We start from the raw sequence: 27,472 nt of genomic DNA on the forward strand, positions 1-27,472 counted from the left end.
CAGGACAAACTACCACACTGTCACTAGAAACTGCTTTTTAACTCGCTGATCTAAAAAAAGTGGATATATATTTTGAATTAACTTATTCTGATGTCCCAGGCTCACTTGTGTGCCTCAGATAAAAGCAAATCTGCACATTTAGTATTCGATTCCTTGTAGTAGACGAACGGTGTTGCTGACATAGATTTAGAGGCTGTCCCTCAATTCTATTGGCTCTGATGCTTCTTAAGAGGGGTCACCCATCGATTGCCGAGATAATGTCCTCTGCGGATAATTGTTGCTTGAGAGCTCAGCTGGCATTGTGCTCTTCGTAGAACTTTTCATGCCAGTGTCTTTGGAAAACGGTTGTATTCAGATAGAATTACTACAAATATTGACATATGAGTGAAAATAAATGAGTTTCATAGTGAGAAATCTCAGATGGTACCGTTTGTGCCAAAACAGCCATTTGGAGATTAGGCCGTACATATCTAGACTAAAACCTCTCTTACTTTGCTCTGCTTTACTTTATAAGAATAAGATGTGGCACAGCTAATATTCTGATGTTGTGCTATGGATTACAGGAGGTTTTAGGTTACAACTGCACTAGGGGCTTCAAGTTATTCGCGCTACAGTTTAATTAACATTTTAAGGCAGACCTGTAATCTTTTATTTATGTTGTGTTCCATCTTCATTTAATCTAACACACGGATATTTATAATTATGTTTACACATCTGCATAAATCTCACAACGTATCTACCTTTATATGGATACAAAGATTATTCATATAGACCCTGTATATGCAGAGATATACACTTTTAATTTTCACTTTTGTAATTTTTCAAGCAGGGGCTTGGGAAAATTTATCAGCATCATTATTTAAATCAGTCACTCGCAATAAATGACAACAGGAATAATTGTTAATAGCATTTCCACACCGTTTATTATAGTTACAGATCTTTTATTTAAGTGGCATCTGACAGTAGTTATCAGTAATGAACAAAATTAACTGTTCCTGCATTGTAACAGGTTCCTGCTGTGTTCAGGAGATTGCACTGATATTCCATCACTGCAGCTCTGGGGAACTCGACGGTGACTTTGTGAGCGTAAAAATTCCTCCATCGCCTGAAGGTGATTGCACAATATTGTATCAGAGAAAATGTGCTGTGATGTCTTAGTAACTTGGCAAAACCGTTTTACTGTCACTGTAAAGAAAAAGGGAAAAAAAACTTTTATTCGTTTGTATAGCTGCTATAAAAGTGTATAAATATTAGATTTCAGTTTCTTTCACTTCATTATTTCTTTTAGTTGTTGTCCCCCCTGGCCACAGGCGAGGATGCACATAGCACCAGTAAAAGCATTGGCTGTTCTTCCTATGGTCCACCACTAATGCAATCACACACAAACACACACACACACACACACACACAGTAAGACTCAACCACTAAAAACAGTGTCTCATTGAATTAACAATGAAGTGAATAAGGAAGAGAAACACATTGTCATCCTTTAATGGTCATTAATTGAAATTAATGTCAAGCGTAGTTCTTAAAGAATTCATTATAAACTAGATTGTTCTTCATTCATATAAATAAATAACAATTATAAGCCACGATTTCCCATAAGTTTAATAAAGGGGATTTACACTCATGCACTCATATTTTAGCTATTGTTCCTTACATAATTGGAGATTATTATTTTTCTTTTTAAATGAGTCATAATTTCAGCTTGTTTGAAACTGAAAACACCAGATTAATGGTTCATTAAAGGATAACAAGAGGAACCACCATGCTCACCGCAGGGACACTAGATTCTCAACAGCATTATATTATGCTCCACGATGAAACAGCTGACAAACTGATAACATGTAGTTCAAAAATAAAGTTATATATTATAGTGCCAGATCATAGATGTTTATTAAAGTAAATGGTATAATGACTGTTATTAGAGTTTAAGTTTATAATTAAGTTCATGTTCGCACTGGTGCCGAAGCAAGTTTAAAACATTTAGTAAAGTTTAATAATATTGTAATATTGAAAATAAAAACTAAGTCTCTTGGGTTCAAAGCTGCATTTATAAACATGACCACCGAGGGGCAGATGGACATCACCGCAGATCATACAAAGCTTTTCAAATGTGATTCCAGTTCGGATTTTGACAAATGAGACAATTGGGAATAAGAAATAGTGGATTACATCATCCTCATATCAGTAACTAAAGAGAATAAACTGTGTTTGATCTGTTTTTAGTATTTACTCTCCAGATGTATTGTATTATTAAAGAAAGAAGTAAGAGACAGAAAGAAATGTATCAGTACTGCAGTTTTGACCATTTCCCCATGATATAACAGGTTTGTGAAGAGTGTATGATAAATACTTTATCATCTGTTTATTGTTACACGGTCCCATGTCTGCACATTTCCTAGGACCATGTCAGTATTGACTGCTTAGTAAAAAACAAGTTTTGTCACAAGGATAAGTTCTCTTTCAAACAAGTATGATAAACTGCTCCTTCAAATTGCTGTACAATAAGTGAATACTAATTGTTCTGTCTATGAATAATGTGGGTCAGTTGTCAGTTTTAGCTTTGACCAGTAGGTGGCGGTATCACTGGCGAGATCACTGACCTAGGGTGGAGTAAGGTAGGTGGATTTCTCCAGGCCACAGACAGATGGAGCCCTTGTTGCAGACATCAACAGATCCCGGCTTGTTAGATGATATTAAAAAACTAGAACTCCGTGTTCCAGTGGAGGAAACGAATAAGTTCCAACACCCTGTTAGTGTGTTTGAATCCTTGCTGAAGTCTGCAGACTCTGACTCTGGCTTTTCCTCCTCAGTCATGAGGTCAGTTGAATGACTGAAGATCTACCTCCTCAAATTGTACCAGTTGTGTTGCCAATAGACATTACATTCTGACATCCTGTTATGTGATTCATAAATATGTATGCATCTATCTATTTTTTAAACATATATTCTAATTAATTTGATATTTCTTGGGAGCAACAAAGAGAACTCATGCTCAGTAGAGTTCTGGATGTTCCCACTGATAACCCCACAGTAGACCACTTGACCACCTCCACAAAAGAGGCAAATTTCATCCAAGTCTGTGTCGTTCTTCCTTCAGAATAGACACAATCATTCAAAGTCCTGATACTTGTGATAAGTTGGTGCTGATGTAATTAATATTATTTAATTTGTGAAACTTATCCTAAGGTATAATGAAGCAAAAAGCTCCACATCCCTCATTTTAATACAGGAGATAGATTGATCGTTGGTTGTCCCCCTTCTGATATGACACATACCTTAAAATTTTTACTTTATAATTGTTATATTAGGATTTTAATCTCAAAATCTTCTCCAAAAACGGTTGTATTTTACGAAAATAGGCCTTAAAAACGTTTTCCCTTTCCTCTCAAGCTTGACAAAAGTAATCAGCTTGAAAAAAAGTTCCCTCCCTGAAGCATTGCACAAGTTTTTCATGATGATTTTGATCGAGTCCTTATAGATGTGACACTAGAAATATCTCATACTCAATACTGAACTTAATATTGCCCCAGAATTCGACATCACCTTAACACTGCAATAAAATCCACTCCCCACACATTTTGAGATATTTAAGAAAAACTTTATTTGTGACTTATAAACAAAACACATCACCAGTTTGATGAAATCATAAGAATCACTATTATCACCTTTACAATGAGAAGCAGGTGTACAAAAAAGTTATGAACAGATCTGCACTGTCACAGTCGCCTGGCATGTGTCACATCCAGCGACTGAAGAACATTCACTATACACAAGCAGAGAATACATCAACTTGATTTTTTTTAATACACTTTTTTATTTATTTTGATGTTTTTTTCTGTCTTTTTGCACATTTTTTTATTTCTCTACTGGGCAAAGAATAGATATGGAGGGTGAGTAAATGATTTCATTTCACAACAGTGTTTGTTTGATCATCGTTCCATATCTTAACACAAGTTAAAGTTTTACTTACAATGAAAAAAAATCATTTGGGATAAAAACAAAGGCATTTCTCAGCATAACACATAATAGCATCATGTATATCTATAAGATTAAATTCATTTTCAGCAGGATAAAAAAATGTGATTCTTTCAGATTTTTCCACAAATGACTGTTTGCAGTAGAGTACATGGACGTATGTGTTTATTCATGTGTGTATGGATGATTGTGGGTTGTTCAACATTTGTGTGTGCGTGTCGTCTTTGAGAATGTGTATCAGAGGTATATGTAATCCAATACGCATTTCGCAGTGGAAAAACATATCTATGTATATATATCATCTATATAGTATCTGTTTCCTTTTGCTTATAACATGCAAACAGCCACTTGGTGATCTGACAGCACAGAAGTACACCTGGAGGACGGGGTTGGGGGGAACGGGGAGGGAACGTGTGCATGGGGGGGGGGATTGAGCCTGATAGCAGCACCTATACACTCCTACTGTGACTGGTAACACGATGGATTTTTATAAAAAAGGAACACTGAGGCGAGATTTCACGACACTTCCCATTATGTAGATGCGGTTCCATTACCCACCAGTACACTTTCTGAGCACCTCTCCAGTGACTGATCTCACAACGTCAGGGTCGTCTAAAGTCGATCGGCAGGCTTCTCTTTGACGCTGCACTTCCACAGCAGCCCTCGCTTTTAATGTTCGTGTGAAGCGGTCGAGCAAAAGAATGTATCATTTAAGTCTTATTAAAAATGTTCCTTTCAAATGTTAATTCCTCTCAGTGGAGCACCGTGTTTCTCCTACATTAACTCATAAGATTCCGCCCTTTCCAAGTCGACCACCATTCCCAGTGCTGCACTTCCCATTGAGCGTGGTTTTATTTGACCCAAGTAACTCAATTGTCACTAATGGCTGACACAGGAATGACTGGAGTACCGCTGTGCGTGCAAACGAGGCATGACTTGCCCGATCGTGAACGTTGGAGCAGCACACACAACACTACGATGGCTGCTTTTCTTTCTTTCTTTCTCTTACTTTCCGTCTCTTTTTCCGTCCCTCTTCATCCTGTCTCATTTTATCCAGCACAGTTTCAGAGAACCCGTCAGAACTCCTTACAACGTGACACGCAAGGACCAATGCGAAAGATGACAGTGCTGTCAGCGAGCGGCCATCAGGAGAGACACTCTGAGGCTGAAGCACCTAAGCTCACTTGAACTTGAACAAAAGACGTGTGGGTGTATGTGTGTGTGTGTGTGTGTGTCTGTGTGTGTGTGGGTGTGTGTGTGAATATGCAAATGCACTAATGCCGCACAGTTCATCGAGGGAGAGCGACTTGAAAGACGGCGTCCGACCATGTTGATCTGAAGAAGCGGGAGTAGAGGGGAGGAAAACGAGCAGCGGGCAAAGCGAATCCTACAAGCACTGAAGCAGTTGAGGCAGTGGTGCAGGGCTTGAAGAATGACTATTTAACATTCAGAGACAGAAGTAGAGGGGATCAGGCTTGAACAGAAACAAAGCGACAAGCAACCTTCCCAGCCATATAATACACTCCCATATTCAGGGTGGCACTGGCCTTTAGTCTTGGATTTTGGACTTTCCAGAGAGGAGTTTTGTTGTCTTTAAGGGTAATTTAGTCATATATATGTGTGTATGTCTGGGGATACGTGTGTGTTTGCTTGTATGTGTGTGTGTGCGGTAAGAGGCAGAGAAAGTCAGTGTGATGTTTGTGTTGTCAGCGTGTGTCAAACTGGGCGTGCTGATACACAGCGGGATTGAGACCCCCCGACGACCTGTGCCATATTCCAAGAGAGGGGTCAAGGTCAGGGGCCGGTTGCATCAGCTGCACGTTTAGGTTCCCTAGTTATGCCCCGGGAAGCCACTGATCCCGGTTCACGCACTGCTAAAATATAGGCGGTAGCACCACGAAAAATCTCTTACAACATAACCTCAAGTAACAACTAAGTAGTTAAGCAAGCAATAAAGCGGGTGCAAATGATACAAAGTCACACAATTGCACTCACTAACAGTAAAGCAGGAGTATTTCCCGCACACTCTTAATTATTTTTTCTTGACTAATCCCAGGCCACCTTGCAACCGAAAGGACGCAACCAGTGGTTTTGACCGTTTATGTCCATTTTCTACAAATTAGACGTAACTGACTAAGAGTCTGTCCTTTTTAAGGCCGAATCTGCTGTAAAAAATTAACAGCTTCTGGTCACACTGTTTGAAATCCATCCTGTTTTGTGTGGCGTTCTGCCCAAAATGACCTTACTGGGATGGTGCAGGGCAGTTTTTAAACTAAGTTGCACTCAAGATTCATCAACATGTGATGAAAGTATAACGTTTGTTGCCTGGAACTAAAAACACATTGGAATTCCCCAAATTCCCATTGTTGTGCTTTGGAAAGTTGCAAGCAGCGATGTTAGATTTTAAAATGAATTGTAGAGAACGGACTAAAACATAGAAATTCTAGTATTGTCCTTCAAGTGTCAAGTTTGGGATCTATTTATCAATCCTCATTTTTTATTCCAAACTACTACAAATCAAAGTGGTTTGTTTCCATCAGCATGGTAGTGCTCTTACTACTCAGCTACTCATCTCAAATCTCAATGTTCTAACCATAGCTACAGTTGTAGAGTAGTATCCGTTAGTCCGGTCTCATTCAGTAACTCGCTAACTGCAAATGAACCAGCAGTCATGCAGCCACTACTGTATTTTGTACCTTGGGAACAAACTTGCGCATAGTTGGTGCAACCCAGTCCAGGTCCTCAGCCTCTGCGATGTGCTATGTTACAATGAAACAGAGCTCTTTATCCGAGAGTGGTCCTGTTCGTCTCAGCCACCTCGTTCTCTTGAAAAGGTGCTAATCTCATGGTACATGTACTGAATTGTTGTTACTTTTTCATTTTTCTTTTTTTTTTACAAAAGACCATAAGGCCTCCATAATACTAAAGACGAAAGCTTCTGTTTCATTTCTTAAAGTTTGGCTTCATCTTCACCTCCAACTAGGCGAGTCAAAAAGTAAGGGGGGCTGCATATAGACAGAGTGCCAACGCGGGCCACCTCAGCTGACAATGGTCAGATACAAATCGTATACCTTCTCAGGTGTCTTTGTGTTTCATTATACAAAGTGGGAATCACGGCAGGGCTATTCTAATCTGATGAATTGCTTTCTGTTTGAATTCGGTCCAGCCTTTCGATGAAATCTAGCTCCTTAGAGCATTTGTTGTTGTACCATTTGTTGTACCATAAACTTTGGCCGAAGTGTTGGGCCAAATAAGCCAAGCAAGGGAGACGAACATTTGTTTTGCAGGTTTGCATGGTGCGGGGAAGCCAGGCCTGGTCTAATGAGGGTTTGGCCACTGTACAGTGTCTATGCAAATATGGTGCATAGAGAATCCCCCGGTTCTACAATATGCATTTCGTTTTTTTTTCTGGCTCTGAAATTGGGATGAAAGTTTGTTGGTAGCTCTTTTTTCAAATCACTCCTTCTCCTCTATTCGTCACCGTCATCCTTTCCTTTATCCTTCTTGTCCTTCTTGTCCTTCTTCTTCTTTTTCTTCTTCTTGGCCTCGTCCTTCTTGCCGAAGCTAATGAAGTCACCCTTGTCGTCCACAGGGCCCGCGTCCTGGCGGATGGAGATGATGGCGGGGGATCCGGGAATGATGAAGGCTTCGGGGGGAATCTCTCCGGGCCTCATCATGGGCATGGGCTGAGGGAGGCCGTAGCTCTGCCCGGCGCCATATCTGAAGTGCCAGCTGTTGCTGTCAACTCCAGCTCCCACCGGGGGTGACAGCTCTCCACCATCACCGTCTACAGAGAATATGACAGAAAACAAATAGTGGTTATTTTGTTAAACATACACACAATACATTTATTCAACTACCACTATAACCGCACTGCTCCCTGTGAGGAAGTTGGACATAATGTAAAATAGAGCGATTTGACTGTCTGTTGAGAGCTTGATGATAATACTGGTACCACTCGGGCGGCTGTGGCTGAGAGGGTAGAGGCGTCGTCCTCCAGAAGACTGGCAGCTCGAATCCCAGCCGATGCTGAAGTGTCCTTGGCATGGGCTGAACCCCTATTAGCCCCTCATAGATGTTGAATGCACTAATTGGATAAAACCGTCAGCTAATTGACATGTAATGTAGTGATTCTTAAGTCTATGGCTCCAGCCTGTTTGGTTTGCTTTGCTGAAAAAGTGTGAAAAAGCCCTTCATATAATTGCTAACTTTGTAAAAGAGGTATCCAACGCATGAGGACAGGAAGCAGGAGAAATACTCAGCCTTGGTAAACACAACCAGCATATGCAGTTACATACATATGTGATTTAGTTTGACCCGTTCAAGTCAAAGCAAAGAAACAGTTGTATCCTGTTTTACTAGGTATTACACAAGCGAGTTCATTGTGACAAATGCGTCATCACTACACATATTTAAGAAGGTACAGATGAAAAAGGGCCCAATCCAAAGACTCAAATAAAGATCAAGATTAACTGGGAAAAACTTGTTTTTCCCCTCCAACCCCCATAATGCCAGTAGCCTGGCACTGTGATCTATGTTACAATAACTGCTCTGCTCGTCATGCGTTGCTCCTTACTTGAGATGGTCCTAAATCTGACACAGGCATGTGAGGAATGATCAAACTCAAGCAGCAGCTAGCAGAGAGATCGCCTGACAGTGCAGCGATAGCCACAGGGAGTAGATATTTTCAGTTCAGCCAAGACCACAGGAGGCAACACTGGAGGGGACTAACCTTTAAAAACACAGGAACGCTAAACTCGTATCATTGGATGTTTGGTTGCAACATTATCCTACAACCTCATATGAGGCCAAAGACTGGGATTCAATAGGGTTCAAGTACGAATGTGACAGAGAAAGAACCCAGAAAGCAGTTTTGAAAAGGAAAGAAAAAGAAATATAAAAAGATCATCAACCGTGGGATAGGATCTATTTATGGAACAAAATATTATGTAAAGTGGCGGTATGACAGCTATTTAGGTGAAAAAGTTCAAAGAGGATTTTTGATGAGATGAGGAGAGAAGAAAAGAAAGAGAAAGGGAGGGAGGAAGGGAGAGAGAGAGAGAGAGAGAGATAGAGAGAGAGAAACAGGGTGAGAGATACTAAGAAAGATGGGGGTGGGTGGGTTTTGAAGACATGGTGCACTCAGGCCCACACCAGTTCCCGCTGCGCTGACCTACTTTCCGTCTGGATTTTATTTAGATGAAACACAGAACCATGCAAAAAAGATTCTGTTTGATTTCTTTTTTTTGGTCATTATCGGCTATTTATGAAATTGCGGGAGTGTTGACACGGTTCCAACCGCTTTCCAAACGGGAAGTATACAGTATTCAGAAAATGCACAGTCTCCATATGCACACTGTCCCTCTGAGGATGAGTCTAATCATTTTCGAGGATGAAATATAAGAAGAGTGGATGTAATGGACACCGCTGCACTTGTCGACTGGACACATTTAATAGGCCGCCGTTGTTTTATTATTGAGCCATGACTCACTGCAAATTGATCGTGCGCTGTACTAACTCGTGCAGATAGGATGCTGTAAAGGACTGACGTTAACCTGCATTAAGATATTTGCATATGAAAGACAAGAACATGACAAAATAAAGTATTTTGTCATAAAGAAAATCCAGATTTGTCATGGCTTTGGTTTTTAAAGTTTTTTACTTACATTTATTAAAACAAATTGACAGTTCAATTATTTGAATATGTTCTGATAAAACAGCACTTTCCTATCAAATTAGACATTACTAACAATACTATCTTCTTCTTTAGACAGTCCCCTGGAGTTGGATAGTGACTTTGCCTGATAACAGTCCCAGTTGGTGCATGTACTATAAAGCCATGTCTAGGCTGTATCACTAACTCAGCGGTTCTCTGGAGAACATCTAGGCTACGAGGGGACGTGGGAAGAAGCAGCAGAAAGTGGACCAATGTCTTTTCATGAGCAAAAAGAAAATGGGAAAGTAAAAATGAACATGTCCTCTGGGCTCTCTGTGATTTGTTTGACTGTTATAAATATAAGTCATTATAGCATAAGTTGGTCATTGGTATCTTATAGTGTATTAAGTGTTTTATTCCTTATTTGGTGTAATTTCATATAAAGTACGACTTGTTACGTCTTATTAGAGTATAGCTGTATTTGTTAAATATATAAAAAAGAACATTGTATTTCTAGTTTTGTGTAATTTCACTTAAAGTAAGCTTGTTAGGTCTGTAAAAAGAAAAACTGCAGATAATTGGCTCGGGTAATTTAGCTTGTTTCATGATTATTCCATGTCAGATGTTACCATGATTATAATGATACCATTAGTCAAGTCATTGGTCTAATGCTCTAATACTCGTCTGTTTCTGAGGATTATGACATTTGATGGTATGGTCTGTCTGTATTTAATCTGGGTATTAAATCCCAGAGAGAGGTTCCAGTGCTGGAAATGAGTCCCAGTCAATCGCTATTAATAGTGGGGCGAGGAAGATTGCTTGAAATAAACTGAACAGAGAGCCGGTGAGTATAAAAGGAGATGTTTGAGGCACACTGCGGATGAGCTTATTGAGCCGGTGATGCAGTGCTGTAAACAATTCATCTCCATTTTATACAACGCTCATATCGTTTCCTGTTACCTGAAGCTGCTGTTTAATGGCGATTTGATGCTCCGTCACGGTGTCTGTTAGTGCACGGGAAACATTATAATCCATAATCTGTCGGATATGAGAAGTGAACAAGGGCAGACAAATAGCCTTAGTTCTCCTGTATAAGATCCTTGCATTTGACTGTTCTCCCTGTGTTGATGCTTTCTGCAGAAAGCCCCATTAAATTACTCAAAGACAAATTTGGCGTTGCAGCCTCTTGTATTTTCTGATTTCCATCACAATTTGATGTCAGAAGTGGGATTGCACGACTGGGCTCATCTGGACTCGGTGTCTACATCTACGTTTCAGAACTCAACCCCCCAAAAAGGACGGGTTAGATGTAGGAGGCGAAACCTCCTGCAATCTATCTGGTGAGAATCTGAAGGTGTATTTCATACCGGTGTACATAATCTTAAGGAGAAGTTGGGTTAAGGGGATGGGATCCCAGACGGGTGAAAGCCCCGTAAATAATTTACCAAGGTTTAGAAGAAACCTGGAAGGTAGACTGACGAGGTACCTTAGAGTTTACTAAGACCACAACCACAGAATGATATAATACTCGTTAGTGTTTAGATTGTGTGAAGTAAGACTCCAAAAGTGCGCAACGTAGACAATTTTTCCTAGGCATTAGGATTTATGTTGGTCAGGCATGATTTTATAAAATGTATTAAGCAAAAAAAGAAAAAAAAGGGGAAAATCACCAGTAACCAAGTAATTATAAGAGGAAAATACTATTGACTATATTATATCGGGGGTATTAGATTATTTTAAGGATGTTTATATTACTATGTTTCCTATTACTCCTTACAAAAGTATTTTGGAGATTGATTGAAGACTTAAGGTAACTAACACTAAACATAATTATTTTCTTAAATAGGTAAAAGAAATGTAAAGAAATAGATAATGGAATTGATCTGAGTATTCCTAACATGAACTTCATGTGAAGGAACTATGCTGACACAGCACTAAGCCAGATACAAGTGTGGATGAAAAAATGTGGGTTTCCAGCTGGTGGAAGTTTTAGTGTTAGGGAGCTAAAACAGCTGAGACTGAAGCTAGAGCAGAAAGAAAAAGTAAGTCAAGCCAGAAAAGTAAAATTTACATTAAGGCAGATAGGAAGGTGTGCAGATGTTGTGAGAAGAACTGCATCAAATCACTGACAGGGACAGATGACTCCTCACAAGTGTCTCAAAGTCTCAAAATGTAGGATTCCGACCTCGACTGTGCCCCGCCGAGAAGATGACAACCTGAACAACTTCACCACAAGCAGGTGTTCCACAGGCAGGAGCCCAGGGTCAACCACCTCCTCCACCGAATAACGTCCCAGAATCACAACGTAATGCCAGAGCGGATGCAGCAGCGAAAGCAGCCGCTCGCCAGCCACCATCTGTCTCACACATACTCCTACAGGTCGAACACCCCCCACGGCTCACTCACAAGACCTCCGACTTAGAGCCACAGTGGATGAGCGTGTTCTTTGGAGGAAATGTGGCTGCACATACACAGATGGGTTGTCAAAGAGGCACTCCCTACCCCGCCGACTGGACCACTCTATGACCTGATGCTCAGTAACTGGGTGGTAGTGAAAGACCTTAGGCGGGAAAAATTGTCAAAATAGACGCCGGACAGGACCGTACCAGATCCTGCTTACAACACTCACAGCAGTAGAGGTCGCTGAAAGGACAACATGGATCATGCCAGTCACTGCAAGAGAGTTCCAGAACCAGACCATCTCTTTACTGTAGTGTGCATTCTCTTATGTGGTCATAAATGACAAAAAGGGGGGAAGTGTAGTGGGAAAATAACTAGGTGTTGTTGAAACCTATTTTGTATTTGAAAGACCTGTCTAAATACTTATATAACCTGTCTAAATACCTTATGATCTAAACTGTGTGTGTGTCCTGAAAACTTTATGACCTTTTTATTAATTATTTACTCTCCACAGAACTGAATTTCTGTCTGCTTTAACTCCAAAGGAAACATATGCAGTCAGTTTTCTGTGTCTTGATTCCTGTCTCAAACTGCGCCTACAGAACCAATGAATGTGAGAATACCGCAGTTAAATTCACAGGGAGCGAGTGGGCATGTTCATGACATTTCTATCAAAGCCGGATGAAAGCAAAAATAGATCAGGATGAAGAGGAGGCACCAGACACAAACAATAAGCAGACAAAGATGTTAACTTGGAAAGAGAACGACATTCAAGAGCTCTTGGCGTTAGAGGCTGGACCCAATGTGTCTAAAAATCAGCTTCATAGTGAAATGTGCGTACTAAGACTGGACAAGCAGCTGTGATAGAATACGGTTTTCTTCACAGCAGTAACACTGTGCACTTTGCAGCGTAGCAGTGCATCTTTGGCTTACGTGCACCTGGCGGCGCTGCAGCATTTCACATGCCTATGTATGACCATCTGAGCTAAAATGTTGTGTTGCTTTTTACTGTTTAATCAAGTGATTATTGTCTCGTCGTCTTGGGACACCCCAGGGCTTTCTGCACTGGCTGTGACAAATTAGGGACCCTGACGTTGGTAATTTAGAAACCTGGTGCATGTATTAATTTGAGGCCTGTGTATGTGTGTGTGAATAGTTCATTCATAGGGAGCGGTTCATGTCAGGAGTTGACACATTTCCGAGGAGCTCTGCCTCGTCTGTGCTGCAGCTTCTCTGACCTGGAGGATTATTTGTAACTCTGCGGTGGCTTCACATTAGCCAACATTTCACAGCGGATGCGTGTCTGAATCGGATTATGGTGTAACCGCTGGTAAGCAGGACAGTAACACTCCTTGGGAGGAGGTTGCCATGACACCTGGTGTAGATATGTGGGTGCTTGAAGCCTCATTTCATGTAACCTGGTGTCCTACATTCAAACTAGGCTGTGTTATTTCCTGTCTAGTTCCGAGATGCGCTCCCATCTACAACCGTCCCTCTGGTGGTTTGTGGCACTTGCTCAAATCTGACAGTGGTGCACGCGGCACGTCGCATCTATTCTGCATGAGACACGTCCACCGAAACCAGTGTTCCCTCTAAATTACAGCGTGCCCTCTTTTTCGTCTTAATACCTGCCCTTGCAGTGTCCCCGTCCCTTGCTCTGCTCCCCGCTCCTTCACCCCCCCCCCCCCCCCCCCCCGGTCTCTAAATCTCCCATTCAGAGATATGACCGGTTGCCTTGGAAACTGCCTTCGCCCACTCCCTGCTGATGGAGGGTGCGGCTGCTGCAGCAATCTCTCCGTTAGACAGTGTTGCCAGGCAACCGGTCACATGGCGTTCCCTAGCAACAACACTACCGCAGGAACCTGCCAATCCTCTTAACCTTTCTTCCTCCATCCCCCCACACCTTCCTTCTTTTTTTACCCCCCCCCAGTACATCTCCTCTGATCCCTCTCTCCAAAATTGCTTTTAATTTGACCGGATCTCTCCTTCTCTCTTTTTTTCTCCACATGACTTTCTCACATGACTGATAATAGCTCGTCTCCCCCTCCGGCATCAGACGTACGTCTCATCTGCACCACAGGTCGCTTACATAAACACAGTTGTGAGGGTGCTACATTTAGATGCATCACAGCACATGAGATAGTTTCATTATGGCAAAAAAACCTGCAAGAGGATTCAACCTGCAATCCGCTAGATTTCTATACATTAGCGCTGAGCCTCTCCTACGAAATGAATTCCTGATGCAACAATGCACCGATGCTCAGGCTGCGGTGTGATATTCTTCTTGAAGACACTATTTGAGCTTTTACGTAACCAGACAGGCGCAGGTTTGTCACATTTCTCTGCAGCAAACAGGCACAGAGAAACAGGGAACTGGTGTAGCAGCATGTATTTCGAACAAATTCCCTGGGAGAGAGAGAGAGAGAGAGAGAGAGAGAGAGAGAGAGAGAGAGAGAGAGAGAGAGAGAGAGAGAAAAGCCTTCACATGCACACAGTGTGTTTGCAGAAGACAGTGATACGGTCTGTCACTGGCTCACTGAGTGATTGACTGTGATGTTAGACGTCACCCTCAAGTCTGCACCTATGTTCTAATTCCTGCAGCTGGACAGGAAATCAATGAGCGGCAGCTGGGCCAATGAAGGGAGGGCAGCACAATGTTCCCTAGTAACAAAGTCCTCCAGTCAGCCGACGCCAAGGATCCACTCAGCGTCTCGTACGGTAACAGATTTTTCGTAGTCATTAGCTTTGTGCAAGTGTTTCTGTGAATGATGATGCACGAGCTGCTTTGCCGCTGCACATTCTCACTGGTCGCACCCACACTGGACAACTCGTCTCTCATTCATTGAACCGGCTGCAGACGTTTCTCCGTCTGCACCTCTCCACGCTGCAAGCTGCTTTCATGGGTCGAACAGTTGTTCGTCTGTGACTGTGCACGACGACTTCAGGCTGTTGGCTTCTCGGCAATGCTCTGAATGAGCATCACACTATTAGTCAAGACCGTGTTGATGTTCATTTCTGTCAAATCCCCAGTTTGACCATCTTATCTGATCCAAAAGTAAAAAAAAAGCTGAGATGCATTCAGCTTAATGGATTCAATCTGTTAGATGGAATCTAATGTGATGAGAGAAGATAAAAACTAAGAAAAACAAAAAAAAACTGCAGAACTCTGAAATCTGATAAAATTCTGTTCTGGAAACTTCATGCTTCAACTTTGTATTATATGGTTAGTTTTTATTAATAATGATTTAATGAAATTAGATACATATAAACATATTGATTAAGGAGCTTCAGAGGTGTTAATAGGCTGAGTTCTTTTTATTTTATAACGGAGCCAAGCTAGCTGTTAACATGTTTTCAGGTTTCCTATGCAAAGCTAACCATTTATTACTTAGGACATATTCAGTACTGTGGTTGAATGAATACATTCTACTGCAAATCACTGCATTTCCACTGATTGTCTCGTTTTTTTATGTATTTAATCTTGTTTTCTTTTTTTGTCATTTCTGAACTGCATGATACACAAGAATGTACAGCATTGGACTGTATTCATACAGCATGTTATCAGTCCTAGCGACCACTCACAACACTTTACAGAACAAGTCACATTTACACAGGCAATCATACAGCAACTAAATACACAGCAGTTTGTCTGTCACATTATTCAAACACTGTCAGCACGGCTGTCAGGGCCAAGGATACTTCGGAATGCAGACTGAAGGAGCAGGAAATCAACCCACCGACATTCTGGATACGTTTTCCGACACAAAACACAATAAGTGATACTTTTTGAAGGTGTTGTAGGTCCAGACTTTGTTTTTGCTAATCTTTATTAAAAACTCTTTGCAATTTAAAAGGCTGATAGCCGATGTCCACATCTTTTGCTCTTCACATGGACTATTTACCTGCGGATAACAGCCTAGTCAAACATGATTGGTCAAAACCAAGAAATGGACAACAGAAAGCTCCTGTCTCCAAAATCGTTTCCCAGAATCTGTTTCAGCTAATAATAGTACATATTTAATACATTTCATTTCAGTCCATCTGACTTATAGTAAACATCTCTTATTTTAATTTTTTCAGGCATTATTTTTGAAGATAAAACGGGCAAAATATATTACTTGCATATTTTTCGTCACCATCTGTGAAGCTAACACATCCTGACTGCTACATAACCACTCACCTGCGGCGCTGGAAACAGTGGGCCAGTTCTGGACGAGCATCCCCTGGGCTCCCTGCATCACAGAGGACTCCTCCATGTGGACCGAGCTGGAACGCAGGACACATTCAGCAAAGTCAGACGACACATCCAAACAAAATTAATTATTCACAGACCTTACCTGTAGATAATTTGTTTTTTTCTTAATATGAAAGAAAAGAAAAAGGCCATTTTTAGCAGTATTAGTCACAGTTACAGGCCTCGACAGCCCAGTAGCCATGGGCGACCAGCAGCTAAATAAAATTTTGCCTGCATTGATTTTATTTACACCTCCTCCCTGCTGTCACTTGTCAAAATGTCTAACGTACAAATGTTGAAAATGTGCCTATCCTTGCGGAAGAGGAATCGGCAGAAAGTATTTTGTGAACTCTGGCAATGGAAAGCTGCGTCTGGTTTCCTGGCAGCTATTTCTAACACCTACTGTCTCTGTCAAGACTTGTTTGGGAAATAACGGCAAACCTACAATGTGGCGACAATGACAGAACCACTGATGGGTCAACGAATAAAAAAAATATGCATACAAGACTGAGGCTAGCGCAGCCCTCAGATTTTGCTTCTTGAAACCCCGGTGTAGTGGATTTCAGTCATCTAATGAATTACCTTTAACTGATGAAAATCCGCCATGAAAACACCAAACCAGTACATGTGAGTAAGAAAAGCAAATGTTCCTCAAATCCAACAACTAGAGGTGCAGCCAGTGGGCACTGCAGAATCCCCCTGAGGAACACTGAATTCAGCGAGGATGTTTTCCCATTACGGCATTACACCAATGGAATTCAGCACCACAGTTTATTAGAGACTCGAATGTACCGTTATCAACTGTTGCCTACTCATACTGGTTTGTGCTTTTTAACGATTGAAAGCTCCGGTCAATGAAAATTTGCCTAACCTGGGTGCATTTACATTTGCATGAATGTAAATAAATGTAGATTTATCGCGTTTCAAATCTCACGCCTGTTTGAGCCCAAACCATTCTGATGAGGGAGCTTTTCTACTCTCCCAGCTTAAAGATTAGTATCCAATAGCAGAAAGGGATTCTCGCAAGGGACCAATCAAAGGAGGGAGCATCAGCCCCTGTCCATAGTCTCAAAATTTTACTTGACGAGAGGTGACAGGCGGTGGTGAGCAGTTGCGATTATAGTTGGAATGGTGAGTTCAAACTCGTTTCATCCCTGCGCCTGCGGAGCAGAGGTTTTGCACGTGGGACAGAAATGCTTGAGAGTATGGTTTGACCTTTGAGACTAAACACGGTACAAATTTTAACTTTTTCAATTCAGAATACATAAATAAGTGTCTTCATCATCTCTGCTGATGTCAGAGTCATCTGAGTTTATCATAATAATCCATATTCTCTTCTTCATATATTACTGGAGATGGTGGCCAACTTAAAATATAGGTATTCAGAGGACTTTTAATTCAGTTGCTCCAATCGAACTGTTTATTTTCCCTTCATCCAACAGATGATCTCTAAGCTTGCGCTTAACTTAACAATGTTTCTGTTATCTTTTTTTTGTTGCCATTACTTGTAATTGATGTTGTATTATTGGTTTTCTTTTATTTTAACATTAAGATGTCTTAGAATTTAAATGATATTGTATGAAATTTCTTTTGTATTGCATTTTTCTTAAATCATTTTGTCGTCTGTGTGAAGCAGCAAATTAGATATTAACTTCGGTGTGTTACACTCTTGCCTTTCCAGCAATGAGAGCTTTCTATGTACAAACCCTCTTGAACTGTGCTAATGTCTACATTTAGACACTATTCTTATTCATAACGATGGCCTGGTTTAAAATATTGCAGGTTTGAAGAGAGAAAAATTAAATGCAGCTCAGGGATATGGAATTGATTGTGGTTGCTCACAGCATGGTGCAGAACACATTAGTGCTGCTACACAAAACCCTGGGCTGCATTTATGAGACTATAAACTGCTGCACCTGTTACGATTCTTCAGGTTTTAGCCACAGAATTAATCTTACAAGCATCTAGCATGCAACATATTAAAATTTACATGTGTTACTGTATTTTATTTTTGTCTTTCTCACAACTTACATAAGATGAAAATCATTCATGTATCCAATTGGAATGCACAACATAATGCATGTTGTGAACTGCCTGACGTTTGCTTTGTTTTTTTTGTATGAAAAGCAGGAAACTATTCTTCCTACAATCTCAATCCACATTTATAAGTTTCAGTTTGTTTGTTTTTGGTAATGTGAAAACCCAGAGGGTCTACTTTTCTTCTTCATTCAACGTAGCTGGTAGGCAGACAGCACTCAGAGAGATGGCAAAGTGAAAGCAGACACAGTTCATCTTCCTGTTCTTTTCATTGACAGGATTTACTTGCACTCTGCGATGACTCATGGAAATCAATTAGAAAACCATTACATGGGGGAAACCAAGTTCTGATGTAGCACGCTGAATGACCTTTATTTCCCTTCCAATGGATATAAAAAAATTTTATTAATTTATGTCTCTGCCACGATGTACTGGGTTGTATCCTAATAAATAAACACATTTCAAATGTGCTCTGTTTGTTTTGAAGTCTGTAATATCATTCAATATTTAAACTTTTTCAGAAAATGTTGACACACTATTTTACTATTTGCAGTCTTGCCACTGACACAGTTTCTGTTAAATAAGGTCCACAGTGAGCAGATGGTTAGCGTAGCTTAGCATTAAGACTCGAAACGGGAGAAACAGCTGCTTGTCCCAAAAAAAAAACTTCCTGCAGCCTTATCATCCTGTGATGCTGCCGAGCAACATGACCTCCACTCGAAACCACAACTTGTAGTTTTTTCTGTGATTGTACACAAAGGATGTAAAGGTTAGCATCTAGATCTTTTCTTTGTTCAAAAGAGGGAATAATAAGACATTTGAACAAATATTTCTATTTACTTTTTTGGCAAAGAGTTACAGGAGAGATGTATCACTCTTTTTCCTACACTCTCAATGTGATGCTGCAGCCCACAGCTGATTAGCTGAGCTTAGCATTTCCCATTGAGGCAGAGGGAAATGACTAGTCAGGTTCGGTCCAAATAATAACAATAATCTACCTTCCACTTCTAAAGCTCACTGTGCACGATTGTGCCTTTTTAACAAGTTGTAAATATTAAACATGTGCACGTTTCAAACCAAGGCCACGATCCCCCTGGGCCTCTCGCTGCAGCACATCCAGAATCCGTCTCCAACTGCAGCACACTGGTTGGGATAAATAGGGATTTGCCAGGAATATAAAATGGCTATGGATGTCCTGAGCAGCGTGAGTCTCGAGCGTGTCCACAAGCAGAGGGGCAGTTTGAATGTGTGGGAATATGACACACACAGAGAGAGGACTGGTGTTTCCTACAGTAACCGACTACACCAGGAATGTGGGTCAGTACTGTCGGTGCTACAAGCTGCAGTGTAGTGAGGGAGATTACAGCACACACGCGCGTGCACGTTAGGGTTAAGTGTTGATGTGAGCCGTCTCTTGGTCTGCGTGCGCTCCAGCCATTTTAGAGATGACAGCGGCAAATTGCGGTGATGATTTATGTTAAACCATGTCGTGTTACAGTGACTTGATGACATGATGCACATTATGATACCCTGAGCACCATAGAAATTAACACTAATATCCAATTAAATCAAAGTTAGACGGACCAGTAGACTGCACATGTGAGCATGAGCATTGTTAGCATGAAATTATGAAAATTCGGTACAAGCGACAGACATGTGGAGGAGAAACTCATTAGACCCTGACGTTCCAGCTGTCTTCATATCAAATTAGCAAAACACTTCATTACAGACTTTATTCAAATTGTTGCATCCTTTTAATTTGTGTTCTCTGATTTGTGAAAAAGGTAATTAACAAAAAAGCTTACATGTTACATGTAGTGCCTCTCTTACTCAGAATTAATGAATTCTTCATATTTTATTATATTCTTTTAAGAGCAAACACATTGAAAACACATCATTTGAAATAAGACAATACCAGCAATACAACCTAAACTTTAGAAGTCGGCCTCTTATTGTTGGGGAAAGGACAATCTATGCAGTCCTGCAGTATGTGTAGATGTACGCCCATTTACCTGGGGTTCTAAAAGCTTTATCCTATTCCAGTGTAATATTTTGAATATAGAGTGCATCTGTCCGTTTTCAGACCTATCTATGTTGTGATTTGTATAATTGTGTCAAGCGATGGGGCCCGTATGGAGCTAGAGATGCTTGCAAATATGCCCAGTGAATAAACAAGTATGAGTTCGGTGTCTGAAAGGTCCTCTGCTGTCCGACTTCAAAACTTCTCCCCTCATCTGCAGAAGGACGTGTACGAATACACGCAGACACGCACACATACATGTGCTGGGCGTTTGTACATGCAGACAATGAAGCGTGTGTGCATCTGATAATCTGAGAAAGGTCATAGTCAGCTCATCTGTCCTTCATGCTTCCTGCTTAAAGACTGTAACGGGGGGAAGCGGCTTTCAGAATGTAGATGGCCTATATAGTGTTTCACTGCAGAGGAGGAATGCAGTGCCTCCACTGATGGGAGCGGTAAACGGCTTCTCCTTAAGGAGGAGGCGGTTGAAACAGATGCTGAGGGGTCACTAGCAGTCATTTCTGCTTATGATTGATACATTTTGGTTGAATAGCCTGTTCCGATTTTTTAGGAATGGCGATTTGTATGAACACTAATGCATTATCCGAGGTAAAGAGCAACATACACTGTGGTGGTGGCACAGACGGGGGCGTAGATACTACAGGAATTAATAACTTATTCCATGATGATCACAAGTTGCAAAAGAGTTAAAGATGGAAAGTGCTTACCTCTGCATCCCTGCCCTCAAAGATGCAGAATATCGCCAGTCAGCATTCGGGGCTTTTGGCTGAGCGAGCAAGAGGGAGACAGAAAGGGAGAGAGAAAGAGAGAGAGAGAGGGTGGGGGGATGGAAAGACAGATAGAGAGAGGGAAGAGTGTGGGTTTAGTTTGCTCTCATACAGTGCAGAGCCAAGCTGGGCCATGGTCTCATCAATTAATCATCATGCATATCCCAGCTCGGTACGTGGTGGGAGCACTGCAGTTGTGTCTCCCCCTGTTGCAAGCACAGAATCATACACGCATGCGTACATATTGAGGTCCACACTGAGGGCTTTAAAAAGGGCAGCGAATGAGAGCCATATTGATGGGGTTTTGGACAGACTCTCACTCTGTGGCTCTGTAAATGGGAGCACTGGGAGGTCGATGCCCTTTCCCCAAGCGCTGAGGCGTTTGTACAGACTTCTGTGTGTGTGATTGTCTACGACTTTGAGTAAATCTATTTGCTCCTGATGAACCTGTACTGAGGTGTTTGACAACCTCTAGTAAATTGATGAAAATAAGGATGATCCATTGTCGCTAGGGCAAACAACTCCTCTGGTTTATCTTGGATCAGTGGGAAGAGCAATCACTCACAAATGTATTATTTTTCCAATCGTTCTTTCTACTCTATTTTCGTATGTGGAGGAATAAATCTGCAGGTCATATAGATATTATTCACAATATGATAGAGATTTTTTGGGGGCTAATTAATTAAGTGCATTCTAATCCAAACTACATTTATCTAGTGATGAATGACGTTTTTTGGCCTATACCAGGCTGCCCTATGTGTTATCATGCTAGCCTCAGGATTACGCCTTTAAATTCAAAGACCCATAGAAACCTCATGGGGGGAAAAGTCCTATTTTTAATGAGCTAATCTTTCATTAGCATTAATTGTGCCTGACCCTTTCGTTATGATTTTCCTCATGAGCTGGCGCCGTGCATATGCACTGTGTGAACTGACTGTGAACATTGGTAGCACAGCCAACACTGGAATCTGTCAGCATCATGTGGGTCACAGCCTCAGATCTCAAGGACACTGAGAAGGAAAATCAGGGGGTCTCAGACGCACGACCTGCTGGAGCTAGTGTCCCAGATAAAGAAGGCACATGTTGTTCCTCAGTTCAGTTCAGAGGGGAGTGTTCTCAGCCGGCCGCCCCAGCCTCTGTGTGTAAATCTAATTTGCAGGGCTAAGGAACACAGGCTGGAGGTTAATTCAATTTAGTCACTGCTAGACTTGACTGTTTGAGAGATTTTCTCATTTTAGTATTAATGTACCAGCGACTGGTACATCATGATTCAGATGCTGCATCCAGGGGTAAAATACTAACTTGGCTTCAACGATATAATAATGTTATTCCACAAAATCAGGATTCATCTGTTCAAGTTAGACTTAAAGACAGACTGTTTGAATGCAAGATTAACAGACAACAAGATTTCAGAATTTAGGAACTACACATTTGGATTATTCTGGCAAGAAAGGCAGGGGCCAGACTTAATTTTGTTGGGTTGAGTTTGTGCCTACTCAACACCTAACAGCAAAATTGTTACATTGTTGCCTTGCTATTAATAATTTTTTGTTAATTTAGAAGGCAATCACTATTTCACACATCCAGAAGTCCTTGTTAGTGAGGAACACTGTGTCACTGAAGTGAGGCACAGCCTTTCAGAGCAGGAAAAGAAAACATTTAGGGTGTAATGACAAACTCTGACACAATATTTAGTCTCGTCACACAAGTGCACATCTCTCCCACTGACACACGGGCAAACCAAGAAGATATTCAAGTCCTTTTCAACAACCAATCAACAAGTCTTGCAATGGTTTAGATCGAGTCACTTAACCCCCGACTGCTTCAGTGTAACTGTTGAGTTTAACTCACTCACACTCTCTCTCACACCCACGCACAGAAGTCAAGCCCACATGCACGGGGAACGGGGCGAGTAGTGAAGAGGGCGTGACCTGTTCTCGTGTAGATGTGATGACAGCCTCAAACTGAAACTCAAATCTCTGAATCATCAGAAATAACACCGGAGCCCTGAAAGGACTCCGGACTGACACTGATGCAGTGTGAGTGCCGAGCTGAACTGGAACGAGTGACTACACAGTAGTGCAGGAATATCATAATCCTGCAGCAGCAAAAAAAACTGACTAGCAATAATGTGGGTGTTTTACTATGTGCTTCAAATAGTTGTTTGCAACTAAATAACATTTAATTAAAATGTGATTTAGATTAACCATTAAGATTCATGTCCTTGCAGGATTGCAGACAAATATAAACATAAAGAGTTAATGACACACCTCTGGGCAGAGCTGCAGCGAGGCATCAGGCATACTCAGTCTGCGAACAAATCCACTCCCACTGGTGAAGAAGCGGTCGGCGCCGCTGCCCCAGGTGCCACTGATGGGACGTCCCGTGTTGTAGAACATGAAAGTATCACTGCCAGAGGTGGCCGTCAGGCAGGTCTTATAGCAGTACGTCTTTGTCAGGGAGCCATTCCCACGCACTTCGATGTAGTGAGGCTCCACTTTAAGGTCTCTACGAAGCATCACATTGCTATTGGGCTGTGCCCCGGCTCCAGCCGCGCCTGGCGGACCAACACTTACGCTGTTGCTCCCGCCGTCTGGAGGGGGCTTCTGTGACACGCAGCAAGGGGAGCAGGACCCAGGCTGGGTGCAGTAGGCGTGACAGCGGACAATGGCCAGCACCACCACGGTGACCAGGAACACAAAGGTGGTGGCGCTCAAGGCCACAATCAAGTAGAGGGTCACGTTGGAGAAGAGCAGGGTGCTGTGAGGTCGGATGATCCTCTTGGGGTCCGGGACCACTTTGGGCAGCACCTCCATGACAGCCACATTGATGGTGGCGGTGGAGGAGAGAGCAGGCTGCCCATGGTCCTTCACTAACACTGTCAGCGCAAAGGAGGTGGAGTTGTCCTCCAGGATCCTCCGAGTGGTTCTGATCTCACCGGTGTGTTCATGGACCTTGAACAAGTCCAGGTCGGTGGCCGTCTCCAGCAAGTACACCAACCAGGCATTTGGACCAGCGTCTGCATCGTATGCTACCACTTTGGTCACCAAGGCACCGGGCTCTGCGTTCTTTTGCACGGTCTCCAAGGAGCGCGTGCCATTGCCGGGAGGGTTGACTATCAGTGGTGCGTGGTCATTCTGATCCATTATGTAGATGTAGACAGTGGCGACGCGGCTGAGTGGAGGAATGCCCCCATCTTGGGCTTTGACCTGGAAGTGAAACTCTCTCAGTGACTCATAGTCGAAGGCTCGCAGGGCATAAGCCTCCCCAGTATCGGCCTTCACAGACACATACGAGGTGACAGGGATGCCATGGTTGTTGTCATTGAGCACTGTGTAGGTGATGCGCGCGTTCTCCTTGATGTCTGCATCCTGAGCTTTCACCGTGCACAAAGAGGCCCCGGGGCCATTGTTCTCACCCACATAGACCGTGTACGAAGTCTGCTCAAATCGAGGTGGGTTGTCATTTACATCAGCCACGTCCACCTGTATGGTCTTTTGGGAGGAGAGGGGAGGGTTTCCTCCATCTGTGGCACTCAGAGTGACATTGTAGGCATCAGTGGTCTCACGGTCCAGGAAGGCTGAGGTAACCAGAGTGTAGTAATTTCTGAATGACTTGATCTTGAAGGGAAGGCCTGCTGGGATCTCCAGGCTCACCTGCTTGTTCGCGCCAGAGTCCCGATCGGTAACGCTAATGAGGGCCACGACTGTGTCTGCACGGGCGTCTTCTCTCACGGGGCTGGACAGAGATGACAGCACTATCTGAGGGACATTGTCATTCACATCGACCACTTCCACCACGACTTTACAGTGTGCTGGCACGGCCCCGGGTCCCTTGTCCATCGCCTGGATGTACATCTCGTAGGAGTTGGTCTCTTCGTAGTCAACATTGCTCCTCACTCGTATTTCTCCCGTGTTAGTGTCCATGCTGAACATCTGCCTCACTCTCTCTGGAGTGTAGCTGCTGAAGGAGTAATACACCTCTCCATTTGTGCCCTCATCCAGATCACTTGCATTCAGCTTGATTACCAAGGTGTCTTTGGGTGAATTTTCCAGCAGCTTCACCTTGTACACTGAGCTGTCAAAGAGGGGGACATTGTCATTTGAGTCGAGGACCCGGATATTGACTTTAGCAGAGCCTGTTTTCTCTGGGGTCCCACCATCCACAGCACTTAGAATGATTTGGTGGTAAGGCGTCTGTTCACGATCCAGGGGCTTCTTGAGCACAAGCTCGATGTGCTTTGTATTTAGGGAGGGTTTGTTGGATACCAGCGCGAAATGGTCGTTTGTGCTGAGCTGATACATACGAACTGAATTGGACCCGACGTCTGGGTCCTGAGCGTTTTCAATCGGGTACCGAGTCCCCGGTGAAGCAGATTCTGTGATTTCCAGTTGGTACTCTTCTCTGGGGAACTGCGGCGCGTTATCATTGGCGTCCACAATCTCCACCTCGACATGGTGCACCTCGCTGGGATTTTCGACCAGCACCTCCAGATTAATGAGGCAGGTGCTGGACAGATCACACAGCGCCTCCCTGTCGATCCTCTCATTCACGAGCAATTTCCCATTTTTGGGGTTGACAATCACATAGCGTTTGCCGCTGTTGGAGGTTACCTTAATTTTTCGGGTAGCAAGCTTTCGAATATCCAGCCCCAAGTCATGCGCCACATCACCGACCAGTGCCCCATTTTCCAGTTCTTCCGGAATAGAATAACGCAATTGTCCGCACGAAAGGCCACAAAATAAGAAAAATATAACAAAATAAAAAGGCACATTATTCCCTATCCGGTTGCATATCCCCGCCACAGCCATTGCAAGCTCACAGGATCCACAGACGGATTAAACGCAGCCTTCCGCCTTTTTAGCTTGCAGTACCTCGCATCCCAGCACCTCATTAAGGTGGGCTAATTGGTCTCCCGGTGAATGAAACAGAAGCGGCTCATCCATCGTGTGACCGGGCAGAGGTGAATCCTCCTCAGCGCACCCATATTTCCTTTGTCCGCGATGCGCCTTTTTTTTTTTGTGTCTCCGATGCGCGCTGCTGACGGGTGTGTTTCCCTGCTGCTGGAGCTGTGAACTCCGTCAAGACTGAAGAATGTTGCCCCTGCAAACCGGAAAACAGAGGCATACCTTTCAAAATAAGGCTCAGAAAGTGTTAATTGTCTCTTTCACGTAGCTGTAGTACAGGCTAAGAGAGTTACAACTTTAGAGCTCCTTCAGTTAAATGTGCCAAAACAAAGAGCTGTGCGTAATGGGTTGATATTTGTTTGTTTGGGGTTAATTCTAAACTTAAAGGCTTTTTCCAAGTTTGTTTGTCTTTTTGGAATAATTAAACAATTATTTTGACTGTATAACTATTTTTTATTTTGTTTAAGTCACCATACTCTATGTGCCATAGCAGCTCTGCGTAAAGCCAGTCTGTTTCAATATCAAGCGCGTACTAATGTATATTGGATTTATTTTGAAGAGGACTAACCGGAACACTCAAAATTCAATATAGCTGACTTGACCTTGGAGGGACCGTATCCCACCCTAGCGCGCACCCAGACTTCAGCTCTCTCCTCTCCGCCGTGGCGCAGCTGCCCTCCTTCTACCCCACCCATCTCTCTCTCTCCTCCTCTCATCCCTCCATTGCGACGGCGGTGTATGGTCTGGGAGTTAATGAGCAACCTACACATTAAAAGCACCCCCAATACGAAGAAGAGGCGACCACACAGAACGGCTGCATACATTTTTAATGCATTCAGCGACACCAGTCATTCAGTTTGTAAAAATAAATCACAACTGCTGTGCAGCACATGACTGGGGCATCCATTGAGGACTTTTGCTGAAATTGAGAATATAACCCAGGGATTTGGCTCATTGTGCGTTATTCTCACTGTTGCGCATAAAAGCGAGCACAGGGCTATAATGTGAGGAATATTCAGCATCACCTCATCTAAAATGAAAAATTCATACGGGAAAAAACGTGGTCGCAAACATGGACACATGTTCTGTGGCTCGCATATGTGTGTCTTCCTTTGTCTGTACAGGCCTGGATGCTGGAGTCGTAAGGAGGCTTAATTTGCCGGTAGCGATTCTGCGGCGCAGCCCCGCACCGCATGTTGAGCGCTTGGCTCAGGCGCAGCGCGGAGAGAAAGCCTCGCACTGACAATCACAACCTTCCCTACACATGGATCACTGTCAGTGATAGACCTCAGACTGTCAGGTCACATAATCGTATTTAAAATGCCTGTGGTCGACCCTATAATGCACGAGACCCATTTCCTCTCTGCAGAATATGTCCCGAAGAGAAACATGATATCGGGGTGTAGCTATAGAAACAGTGCTACTGGTGGTGTGCAGAAAACATCCTAA

General features: G+C 42.7%; 1 protein-coding gene across 2 annotated transcripts; it reads right to left on the reverse strand.

Annotated features, from left to right (window-relative positions):
* Window positions 1–5,241: 5,241 nt before the first annotated feature.
* On the reverse strand, window positions 5,242–26,149 carry LOC133970095 (protocadherin alpha-C2-like). Of its 2 annotated transcripts, none has more exons than XM_062406918.1 (4): window positions 23,387–26,149; window positions 21,057–21,115; window positions 16,218–16,303; window positions 5,242–7,768 (listed from the first exon to the last, which is right to left on the reverse strand). In XM_062406918.1, the coding sequence occupies exons 1-4, from the start codon at window positions 25,925–25,927 to the stop codon at window positions 7,452–7,454; spliced, it is 3,003 nt and encodes a 1,000-aa protein (XP_062262902.1). In that variant the 5' UTR covers window positions 25,928–26,149; the 3' UTR covers window positions 5,242–7,451. The 2 variants fall into 2 exon arrangements, with proteins under 2 accessions (XP_062262902.1, XP_062262903.1); XM_062406919.1 differs by lacking the exon at window positions 5,242–7,768 and adding an exon at window positions 15,291–15,939.
* Window positions 26,150–27,472: the final 1,323 nt, after the last annotated feature.

This window comes from Platichthys flesus, chromosome 15, assembly GCF_949316205.1.
Source record: "Platichthys flesus chromosome 15, fPlaFle2.1, whole genome shotgun sequence".
In the NCBI taxonomy this organism is placed as follows: Eukaryota; Metazoa; Chordata; class Actinopteri; order Pleuronectiformes; family Pleuronectidae; genus Platichthys; species Platichthys flesus.